The sequence below is a fragment of the Temnothorax curvispinosus genome, unplaced genomic scaffold, assembly GCF_003070985.1.
Source record: "Temnothorax curvispinosus isolate PA1 unplaced genomic scaffold, ASM307098v1 QBEX01005330.1, whole genome shotgun sequence".
Lineage (NCBI taxonomy): Eukaryota > Metazoa > Arthropoda > Insecta > Hymenoptera > Formicidae > Temnothorax > Temnothorax curvispinosus.
The window spans coordinates 9,479-21,947 of NW_020215110.1; the positions used below are offsets into that span (position 1 = coordinate 9,479).

The following is a 12,469-nucleotide window of genomic DNA, read 5'->3' on the forward strand; positions in this document are numbered from 1 at the left end:
TACAGCTATACCGTCGTAATGATATGATTCCAAAACCGTGTTATGTGTACTATATTTATCATATTAGAATATAAATATACGGGCTGTCCTAGATCTCCCTCATGGTAAAGAAAGTGAAAATATTCTCGAATGTTACGCCTATTCTCGATACTCGCGATACTGATATATACGTCTACATATATATTTATATTACATTACTTATATTATTTATACGAAAAAATAACAATATATGGTATTAATACTACGTTCACAAGATTCACGTAGCGGCGTAACAACGTGCACAATGCTACGGATTCGAAACTATATAGAAATGCCCGATAATAGAACAACAGAAGCTAGAATACAGACTTACTCTGGACGCGTGGCATTTTCATTCTGTTTCTTCGCAAAGAAGGATTCCGTTTGTACCTTGAGACTACTCGAGTCCATATTTTGATAAGAAGAGGACAAGTCGCTCTGATACGAGTGCTCTTGCTTACTTTTAATGAACGTCGATGACGTCACGTCCTTGACCGTTGAACTGTTTGGACTCCAAGGCTCTCCTCTCGCCAATGTAGCGATCTAAGGGAAAGAAGTAGATATTTAAATGGGCTCTTAACGGACCTAGCGATAAAAGTTGACGATAACGCTCTCTCCACCTTGTCTCTGTACAATGCCGCTGCCTTAGTATTATAACGCTGTGAGAGGGACATGGCGTCGTCCCAGTCGGGTTGACTCTCAAAGAACTCACGGGCATTTCTATTACCGCCAACCTTCATTTTTGCCAGTTCCACGTCCTTCCACTTGTCCATAGAAACGGAGCGGACGAACGACAAGTGTACACCTAGACCACGATGTTTGCCAGAACACTCGAGACATATCCAAATGCCATATGTCACGGATACCCATTGCGGATTGTGGCTGCCACATTCGAAGCATTTCTACAAACGGCACAAAACATGTAATCTCACCACGCGTAGGCCATACGTTCATTTTTGTATGATATATTAATGAAAAATACAAATACGCTACACGTGTCATTAATAAGCTTACCGTGTTCTCGTCCCTTGGCTTCAGTTCACTTAGCACTCGTCGTGTCCGTGGACTGGCCATGGTTACACCGACATCAGAGTCCACCGGTCAGAGTTGTCAAAGGTTGTCAAATAGTCGTCTGCTGAAGCACGAGACGTGAAGTGTGTGATCAAGTGTCAATGAAAGAAATAGAACGTAGAGCTGAGAGCGTTTTCGAAATTTTCCGGGCACGTTCTTTGCGTCTATATAGTCGCGAGAGGTACTCGACAATCTCGACATTCGACATTCGCGAGATAAGGAAGAGATAACAGAAAGTAATAAAAGAACGCGTCGCGTAGGAAATTGTCGAAACGTGAAAAGTCGTCCACTTACAGGCTCCGGCATTGACGAAGATACGCGACACATTAAACACATGTGCAGATATGCACTTGCAGGAGATATATAGACTGACGTGCGAGAGTTGCGAGACATAGAATTAAAGTGATCGGGGCTGTCGGGGCCGAGGTTGAAACACTTGAAATCTCGGCATTTCGACAGCCCGAAGGCCGACGTGTCAAGACGTCCAAGTGTCACGGGATTACACGTATAATGAGCACGCAGGGAAGACGTTCACCTCGAAACTCGAAACTCGAAACTACCAAATCATTGTAGCGAACGGTTCTTTCTTCCGGGGTGGACGGGAAGATCCAGGCAGATCCAGGAACCAGGAAGATCGTCTCCTACGTCTACGTGGACATATTGCAAAAGTCGGACACAATTTTTACGCCTGGGTCGCCTGGGAATTGGCGTTGCCGCGATTGACGTCACGCCGCACGCCGCACGCGTCACGCCAATAAGTACAGGTTAGGAGCTAGCCTGGCCGCTGGCGGGAAATTTCCAATTGCACAGTGCACGATTCTTCAATCTTAATTCATCATCCTGATCTTCTAATCCACTCTTGATCAATTTTCTCCGTACGTTGCGTAAAAATGAACAATTCCATCTATGCCAAGTCCATCCCGACGAAAGACAGTACGAATAACGAATATTGCTTGACAAGTTAATTGTGGATCAAGTTACATATATATTATTCGTAGCTTGCGATTGATTAATTTATTATCAATTAATAATACAGCTAGCTGTTTTCTTTTCTATTTTTTTTTATTTAAAATTTCGTTAATGGACGACGTACGTCTTTGTTGGTTAACGTATGGAACAAAGGCGATTAAATTCGAGACGAGAAATTATATACCTAGAAATTAATCGGAGTTACCCTACGTGTAAATTGTAAGCATTGCAGTAAATAATTTATGTAATGTATATATGTATGTGTACTTGATGGGTGCAGGGTGCAGGCACTGGCACACTGAACTCGATCGCTTCTCGCGACAGTCTTGATATCTCGATACCTCGACACCTCGATCGCACTGATTGCAGTGCACTGCACACTGCCCACACTGCAGGTGCACAGTGTGACACATGGTGGCACAGTGTCTCGATCATCGATAGACTCCAAACACGAACACGTCGCGCTCATAGCTATCAGCTATCGGCTGCAGTCAGTGCAGTCTGCATTCTGCATATGCAGTGTTCTCGTGACGTCGGTCATCGCGACTGTATTATTCTGTCTTTCGAAAGCGAAAGCGTGTCTCGAATTATCGCTCGAGTGTCTCCGTGTCTCGTAATTCTCGTAAAACTCTCAAAGTTCGTCGCAACGAAACATCATGTTACATGTGTGTATGTGTTATACACGCGCATCCAACAGCATCGTTCCGTATGACCGGAAACCGGAATCGAGATTATCGAGTTCGCTGGTTCAGGTTTGGAGGAGCGGGAGGGGGCCCGGAGGGAGTCTCCTTTGGCATGTTTTACGCTTCTTCTTTTCTTGACGAGATACGTTGCCATCAGCAGCCATAGGTATGTACACATACGCGTTATCGTTTTCGGCAAGACCATTAGACCAATACGTGGTCCTAGGTGCTAGATTACTATATACATGTACATTATATGTTTACGCGAGCGTTACTTCTGTAGTAACCTACGATACGTCACTCCGCGTAAACGAGTGACGTATCCCAAGTTACTACAAAAGTAACGCTCGCGTAAACATAGTTTACATAGTATAGGTTCGCCACCAGATATATTATAATATTATATGGTTATATCGCGCTGAGATGACGACATTGACGACGCGGACGCGGCGCAATCCGTAAAGGCGTAACAGATCCGTCAGGCGAACTCCGTGCGATCGTATTACTCGTATGACGGACTTTTCATGACGTAATTATGCGGGTAGTACGATGAGTGATATATGCGAGATACACCTTAGTGAGTATATACATTAGTGACTAGCAGTTGCAAGTGTATTTTCTACAATCACTCTGATTATTGCTTATATTGGATCATAATACTTGTTCCATATTATACATATACACATGTATATGTATATTATTAGATTTGAACTGCGAGATTGTAATTGATGCTGGGATCACACACAGGAATGGCTATTCTTTAAGTACTCGTCTCGTTGCGTCTCGAATTATAACTTTGAGTTATTGTGAATAAATATATAAATAATGAAAATTTTAACATCATCGGGAATGTCGATGAAAGTATAATATTTGGTTGTATGTAGACAAGTTACAGCATTTTCAAGTTTCTAAACATATAGCTTAATTTCAAGAACGGGCGCGCTCTGTGAATAATGCAAGTTTTAACACCGTGCAAAAGTATTGAACACCTAGAGAGGGAGAGAGAGAGAGAGAGAGAGATTTAAAAAGAAAATGAGATGTATATCTTGATATGCGAGTGACTATATTTTTAGTTATTATTGCGTTATAACTAATTAAAATACTCTAGTAACAGGCGGATATATAAATAAAATATAAATATAATAAATATATATTTTAAAATACATATTAGGATATTATATCATAAATTATACAGGAAATATATTATAACAATATTTCTATTAATTCATAGAATATATAATAAGACATAAAATATGTAAAGACAAATTAAATTGCGTTATACTACTCGCATATAGTAGTGTATGTGCGTGCGCGCGCGCGCGTATTTTATAATGCATTTTCGAGTTGCAAACGTAACATAGATCTAAAAGCGATATAATCATCTACAACTTAACGCTTTAATTTTCCGTGCGTTTTTTGCTTTATAGGATTTTTTAGATTATTGAGAGGAGCGTTTCCTATAAATATTAACTTTTAAAATCCCCGAAGATCTGTCTCATTTGTATTTAATATTTTACGATTTAACGTTCGATAATACGGAATATAATACGAAATACAACTAATAGCTTATTTTTACACGTGTCGGTAGCCAAGGCGGACTAGAACAAAGCACACTAATAATATGGCTATAGAATTTGAAAAGCTGCAAGTTGCTCCACTCGCCTTCCAGCAGACGTCCAGCTTACAGTTGGACGCCAGCTGGCCGAACTTGCTCTTCAGTAATTCCCAATCGCAAAGGCCCACTTGACAGCCATTGTACCGTATTGGTTTCTCCGCCAGATAAAACATCACTTTATTGCGGTTATTACTGTCGTTGCATCTGCAATAATATTTTTTACAAAAGTTATAATTTATTAATATTAATACATATTTACATAACATGATTTCCGTTGTGTAGCAGTGACTGATTGACTTTGGTTATTTTATCAAAGATAACGTAGCATGATTTATCTGTATGTGTTTATAATGTTTAGATGTATTAAAACTAACGTGACTAAAGCGAATTTCACGTGCTAATTAAATTACGTCAACTCATTTCATTTTGCTTTATTTACGTTGTATGAAAAACTATAAGATACCTTGACTTACGTATTAGTAGTATTTTTTGAAGAAATGCAATTTAAAAACATTAGATATTATCAGTAAAAAAGAAAACAAACATAATTTGTAAGTGAAACCGCAGTGAAAATAATGGGACTAGGAGAATCTAAAATCTATATCTAAAAACAAAACAAAAACAAATTTCAAAACTTGAGAAAATTTGTGATCATAAGAGTGTTAAAATATTAGATACTAGATACTCCAGTTTAAAGCGATTAAACACAATTACTAGCTTAATTATATAATCGATTCCAGATTAAAATCGATCGAATTGAGAGATAAATCATAATAAATAATTTCCGTATAAAGGATCGAAGTAAAAAGATAATAAAGATAAGAATAGAGGATAAGGATAAAGGACAGATATATTTACTTGTAAAATACTGCGATGAGATTCGCGGCGAAGGACGATATCAGTGACGTGCGCCATTGACGTCTAGCCACGTCTTTGTAATTATAAGCGGTCAGCCGCGTCTGGTCTTCATTTATGCCCATCGTAGTCAGAAGATTTTGCAGGCTGACGATATCACTGAAGTAGAAGATGCCCGCGGGTTCGTTCGACATCTCGTCGCGTGCTATATTCCTGATTAAAATATACACTTATAAATTTTTTCACAAATTTTTCCTCTTTTTTTCGATCACGAAGCATATAGTACCAGTATTCAAACTGCAAGCGCTATCTTTTAACGCTTTTATAACTGCAACTTTCTCTTCTAAGAGTTCGAAACAAAAAACTCGACTCAATAGGCTAAATGTCCGATAACTTAAAATAGAAAATTCGATAGGGTAGCTTTAATACATATTATAGAATTCTCGGTAAATCGCGGAATGTCAAGAGCGAGAAACGCGACGTTTGTAACGGAACTCGCTGCGTTACTTATAATATACCAAAAGTGTCGCATCATGTCGTGCAACAGAGGACATCCTAAACGAGTGTTGATATCTCGTCCGTAACCCGCTTTGTAATAGTAATCGAGGTCCTCCCTGTATTCCAAAACGCGGAGTTCCTCCTTGCTGAAGACGGCGCACCAAGGTGAAAGTTCGGTGACAGACCAGGCCTTCTGATATCGACACGCGTCGTACATAGCGTCGACCATATCTAAAAATATTCCAACATTATTGCCGATTGTCTCTACATGTCTCTACTATTCTCAATAAATATTCAAATTTTTCATATTCACGAAGGAATTTACAAGAATTATATATATACATTACGTGTAGAATTATTATTAACTGAAGAATTAAAATATATTTCTTTAGTCAAATTTGATTTGCTCTGTTTTCAAGAATTTAATTTTTTTATTCAAGATATTTATATCGGACTTAGATTAAGGATAAATATAATTGTGCACGTACCAGCAGAAATATTGTACAGAAAACCGAGTCGTCTGCTAACGTTCTTCAAAAGATTCTGGAATTCTGGCCCAGCGTCGAATCTGCTGTGTTCCATATTCTCAAACGATCCTTCGTTATTCTCTTCGTTTTTCCACACGCCGCATGTTTTGTACGCCTGCAAGATTAATCAACTCAGACAGACTGATTGTGAGGTAAATTCAAGCCGACTTGGATCGACTTCGATCCTAAATAAAATATTAAGAAATGAAATCAATAGTTAAATCTTTTGATATTTAAAATTATTCAGTTTCCAGAAGTATCTGAAATTCGAAAGCTTTTTACGAATTTACGTTTATATTTTATCGAACAAAAACTTTGGTTTTTATGTTTATTATATTTTTTTATCTAAGTCAGAGAGAGAGCCAGTTAATTTTTTTTTCTTGCCTTTTCTCTCTCTTTCTCTCAAAAAGAAACTACGAGACCTTATACACATTCAAAGAAGCCTATTTGTATTAAAAAGTTGATTATTTAATACACAGGATATTTCAATAACTTGTCTTTTTATCTTACATTATTTTTACGCTTAATATAGGAGGTATACACTTAATACACTTAAAAACAATGTCAAACAATTTGATTTCTGGTAGGTATATTGGAATATACTTACACACATGCATTTATCGCAATATTTTTATTGAGATTTACTGAGATGAGGTTGGCCTTCTTAAATCATAATATACTACTTGAATCTCTTACAGCGCAATAATTAAAACGTACTTACGGTAAGTAAAGTGTCGTTGAGGGAACTTTCTTCCGGAAGTACGGCGGACCTGCTTCCGAACAGTCCTTCCATAAAGGATGTCATACTATCGCGAGCTTCGGTAGCACGGAACTGAAAAATCAATCGCGTACGTTTTATATTCTATATCGCTACGGACCGCTTCGTGATTTATTCGATATTTATCGACATTTGCTTAATCGAATCTAGTTAATTAACGCCCTACTTTAGACGATCTCTGTAATGTGCGTTGGAATGTAATTGTAAGACAAAATTCTATTTATAATTTATTAAATACGCCACGCGTAATGCGAGACACATTTGAAGAATCAGAAACACGCACACGCAAAATAAGTAATGAAAAATGCACACATATATCAAAATATACGGCGCGGCGTATGAAATTATAAGTGAAAGTTTTATCCTGAAATCTGACGCGATATCGACACGTTTACACATAGTGATCGACATTATAAATAATTATAAGAAGAGATACCTTGTAATTGGTGGATGTAATGTTGTGGATATTGGGCAGCAACAGCTCCGGGAAATTGCTCTGCAACCTTCTCGCCAGCAGTTTCATGTCCTCGACCCCTTGTGGCGTCAGGACCTCCGCCCGTTGTGAGGACAAATATTCGTCAGGCTTCCATCTTCGCAAGTTTTCCAAATCTCGATTGCACATGTGACCCTCTGCGCGAGAAAGAATACGTATTTATCGTCGCATAATTTTCGCGAGTTTCTACGAAAAAACAAACATCGGATCGCATTACACGTGCGACGCGATTACAGAATTCTGAAAGTTTTAATTTAATCGTATAACTAACATAAGTCTTATGAGGTGAATGTCTTTTGTGACAATCGAGGATTAGATATATCACATTAAAACGACATTTTTATATAGGTACTGATTGTGAGATGCACTTTGGATTTTGCGAAATGCTTGCGAATTTCTAAGCTGCAATGATTTACGGAAACGTAGAGAAAATTTTGGGAACGTCTTATAACATTAATTCATAATTTAAGATTTAAGGTATACATACAAGAGACACGTTGCAGCATAATTCCTAAGCATAAGTTTTATGCTCACAATCAGAGAAAGTCCATATAAAGTTGAAAAATTTATTAATATATAAAATTTTCGAATTTATATAAATTATACACATATAGATATCAATATATATAAAATATTAATATAATATATTATGTAAGTACGAGATTAAAAAGAATTAATTTGTAGCCGGTAATACAAGAAGAAAAAGAGAAAGTTCTAACTTTACGTAAGTCGTACGCAAGAAGAGTAGTTTATGAAAAGTAAAGAATAAAGAATAAAGAACATATAAAGAGGAATATAGAGGAAAAGGTTGATTTACGTACCTCTGCGCTCTTCATGATTCTGGAGTATCTGCTCTTTGAGATTAGTTAAAGAGACGATCTTGTCGATCTCGTGCATGGTCGGGCAACGGGTGCCGTGTGCCGCGAGCATCCAGATTTGCATCGGTCGGCAATCTGTCAAACGGAAATATTTATATTTATATTAGTTACACTCTGATTTTTTTTCATCGTGACTATACATGCCAAAATATAGTAACAAATTCTTTATCGATGATCGCGTCCTTAGTGTATTAGTATATAATACACTAAAAAAATAAAACCATTACGGTTAGTAGTCGACGAACCGAATTCCGAAGTACTTGGGTACTTGTTAATTGTTAGTGTACCGAACTTACTCGGCACTGTCTGGAACCGGGTCTTGCCGCCGTGAACGAAATGGTACGCGGTCTTCGTGCCCATGTACAGGTACGGGTCATCCTCGTCCACGAAGCAGAAATCGACATCGCGTGCGAGCACGTGGACGCTCGGGGGGGTCAGGAGCGACGCGACCAACAACAGCAACAATGCGGACATTATGCAGTGAAAGTCGCCGCTTCTGCCGATAAGAATAACAATAAGGATGCGATAACTCTGTCAGATGCAACGAATAAATGAAACTAGCCACGTCCGATGTAGAAATCAAGAGAATGTAAAAGACCGCGACCGCCGCGAATCGCCTAAACCGGAAGAGCAAGAGATCTCTCTCTCTCTCTCTCTATATATATATATATATATATGTAAATATAAATAATCTCCGATTATCATGTTAAATGTAAAAGGCCTCGATACATACGAAGCACTGAATGGCGGGATATTAATCATTATAAAAATTAGTAATGAAATAATATGAATATAAATAAATTATTATCTATATATAAATTATATATAATACAATGAAAGATATAAATAATACAAATTAATAACATTTAGGAATAGATTTTTGACGTGCCGCGCCATTGCACTTTTCCATTCGGTCTTTGACAGTAGCAGGTAGCAAAAGTAATATTTGAAAGTAGCAGGTAATACTCATTGTTCATTTATTTTCGTTCTTGCAATAAATGACGCGGCAAATTGAGTTTGCAGTGTATTTAATAACGCTGCAAGCTCCGCGGTTTCCCTGAGAAAATTTCACGCGTGAAAAATTTCTCGCTGATCCTAGCGCGCGGAGTGCCGCATGCCGCATGCCACATGCCGCGGGGCCCGCGCGCGAGGGTCTCTTCCAATCTCTTCTCTCTTCGCGGAAAAGCGATTTTTTTTTCTTTCGAGTTCCGCGGACGCGCCGTAAACCTACATTTCGCCACCAGCTGACGACATCACGGAATGTAACTTATTACCAACTCGAGGAGAGCTAGCGTAACGTGTATGTCTAGTGATTACATAACCGGAAGCGTTTGCGCGTATTCCCGCTCGTTCGCGCCGATTATACCGGATTATACTGCCGGCAAGTATTAACGCGATAAATTAGCGGGAAGACGATAACGGGTGAAACGGACCCGCGAGAGTCACCGTCATACTCTGTGTGTGTGTGTGTGTGTGTCTCTCTCTCAAATTTAATTTTTTTATCTTTTTTATCTTGACTCTCTTTTAAATCATCAAACGTTGCGTGATGAACTTGTTCATCATGAGAAGGTCGGAGAGTCTGACGTTTCCAACTTTCCCTTTCGCGATTTCGAAAAGGGAAAGAGAGAGAGAGTCTCAAAAGGGATTTAAAAGGTTCTCGGAATCTACGATCGAGGATTCAACTTCCGCATGAAAGGGTGATGTGTAATATGTGTAGGAGAGATGAACGCGCGCGAAGGCCAAGGCCACCGTGAAAGAGAAGAGAGGCGCGCGATAGTAAAATTGCGTCGTGCGCGTTACACAATGATGTATGTACGTGAGAGAGAAACCGGTTTCAGGGCCCCGAAGGAACTTGTCGGTGTACGTACGACCGCGATCGTCTTCGACGTCTTCGGGATCTTGTGAGCGACGAACGCTACTCGCGGTCCAGAAATAGACTGGACGTAATAGTTGACGATAATGTAATTGGCAACGGCGCGATTAGCGAAGACTTGTTCTTTCGCTTCTTACAACTGCCATGCCGCATACTTGGCCTACTTATGCTTAATTTCTTCGTCGTTCGCGAGCACCACGCAAGTGCCTCTCTCTCTCTCTCTCTAACGCTTCAATCTCGCGTTTCAATGCGAAATCCATTACACGCCCGCTGCACTGCCTCGAGCCTCATCGTTACTTCGGCGTTAGCGTAATGCGCGCATGACGTAAACGAGAAAAAATATTTGTCATTTATTATAAACAAATTCGTTGTTATAATTAGAGAAAATATAATTAGATCTGTTATTATAAAAGTGTATTACGTTATATCTATGTATATCTTATGAAAGGAATTGTAAGATATGTACTATCGCGCAAAGTATCTTTTCTGCCTGGCCCTCGGAATTCTCCGATAATCCGACGATTCGAACGGTTTAAGCTTTGACTTCGATCCTTAAGTAACGAGAGAAAAATTGCTACGGATCAATCTAATGCCCGATTAATCGGGGGACATTTGACTAGTAATCTATATTAAGTTCAGAATTTAATGATTCGTTCATCGACTTTGAGACAGATTTTCTTATGACGAAAAAATTATTAGGAATTAAAGAAGATAGTAAAGGCCCCCGCACAAGGAAAAATATAAAGAACAAGGAACAGATATTAGCGATTAGGACTAAGGAATCAGGAATAAAACTGGATGCACAATGAAAAACACAGGCAACAGAAGAAGGGAATAACACGGGCAATAGATTTTTAACCTATTGGAAGCCGTATATCAAGATCCTACACCACGTACCTTAATGTCTGATTCCTTACCCTTAGTAATAATCGCTAATATCTGTTCCTTGTTCCTTATATTGTGCGGGGGGCCTAATTATCAAGAAAAAACAAGAAAAATCAAAATGTTGCTAGACTAATTGTAAAAAAAGATGATCGAGCCAAGGAACGGTTGGATATTAAAACGGTTGGAAGGTTGGAAGATAAAACCTAACTTTGAATGACAAATCTAAATGTTTTTAAACCGTGATGCTTTCATGTCCTAGTATAGCTTTATATGTTAGAATGTCATCTACAACATAGTACCTTTAAGAAAAGTATATAGCTCAGATGGAAGAAATATGAATATTCATATTGGAGAAAATGCAGCCGCAGCGGATGACGAATGACGACAGCAATGTGCAACGCAGATACACACAGCTGACGCGTGCTCGCGCGAGATAGGACGTTTGCCGCAATGACAGGAAAGAATTTAGTCGACTACGCGGGGCGATTATCATTGTCGTTTTATGAACAAACAACAAATTGTAAACGGTCGTCCCTCGCCGACGCGGCCGGCGCGGCGTAACGATAAGAATCATTATGAGATAATCGAACTGTAAATTTACATACGTTTCAAAGATCCTGCATAAATTTTTTTTCAATTGACTTTACTTATTTGATATACGTCACTCTCTCTCTCTCTCTCTCTTCAAAGGATCGTCAAGTTCTCCTTGGTTGCCTCTATTATTATTAGATTTATCGTCGGATCTACATATTACGATTTCTCTCTTTTTAAATTCCGGGAAATTATTATTTTATTGCGTTATTTTTTGAATCTCTTACATTATTCTTTTAGAATCATTTACGAATCATTGTCTTGTAAAATTCTCTGTCTTGTGACTTTTTGCATCCCCTTCACGGACGTTTATTCTCCGACTCTCGAGCATCTGTTTTTTTTCCCCCCCAATTAAACCGAGTGTTTTCCAGCATGGACTCCCTGCCGATTGCGGGACATCACGTACGGTAATAAAGTTCGGAACGAGATAGACGGCGCGCGTTCGCGACAATTGTTCACGAAAGTAGGACGACGACGCTGGTCACGCTCGACGGTTCTTGGAGCAGGAGTGCAGCGGTAATTATTCGCATTTTGCGCGCGTGTTTATTTGCTTCCAGTGAAAACCGCTCGATATCGGAGCGGCTCGGTAATCGGCGATCCTTGAATTGCGCGACGTCGACAGCAAACTCGCGGCGCACTTTCGCGCGCCAAGTTGTGAGGATTCACGAGATCTCGATCACGCGCGCACGAGAGAGAGAGAGAGAGAGAGAGAGAGAGAGAGAGAGAGAGAGAGAG

The 12,469-nt window shown here is 39.1% G+C and overlaps 2 protein-coding genes across 2 annotated transcripts in view; one reads left to right on the top strand and one right to left on the bottom strand.

Moving 5' to 3' along the window:
- LOC112454790 overlaps positions 1-12,469 on the bottom strand; it is an 18,475-nt gene that overhangs the window by 4,258 nt on the left and 1,748 nt on the right. Inside the window, 13 exon segments of the mRNA XM_025016378.1 lie at positions 351-561; positions 639-920; positions 1,033-1,150; positions 4,318-4,560; positions 5,215-5,424; positions 5,730-5,940; positions 6,198-6,351; positions 6,958-7,068; positions 7,451-7,644; positions 8,329-8,460; positions 8,682-8,881; positions 10,202-10,359; positions 11,156-11,229. Coding sequence (XP_024872146.1) covers positions 351-561; positions 639-920; positions 1,033-1,150; positions 4,318-4,560; positions 5,215-5,424; positions 5,730-5,940; positions 6,198-6,351; positions 6,958-7,068; positions 7,451-7,644; positions 8,329-8,460; positions 8,682-8,881; positions 10,202-10,359; positions 11,156-11,229 — 2,298 coding nt within the window.
- LOC112454775 (GPI ethanolamine phosphate transferase 2) overlaps positions 1,625-12,469 on the top strand; it is a 27,945-nt gene continuing 17,100 nt past the window's right edge. Inside the window, exon 1 of the mRNA XM_025016350.1 lies at positions 1,625-2,907. The gene's annotated coding sequence lies outside the window, so the exon portion shown is untranslated. The remainder of the gene's footprint in view (positions 2,908-12,469) is intronic.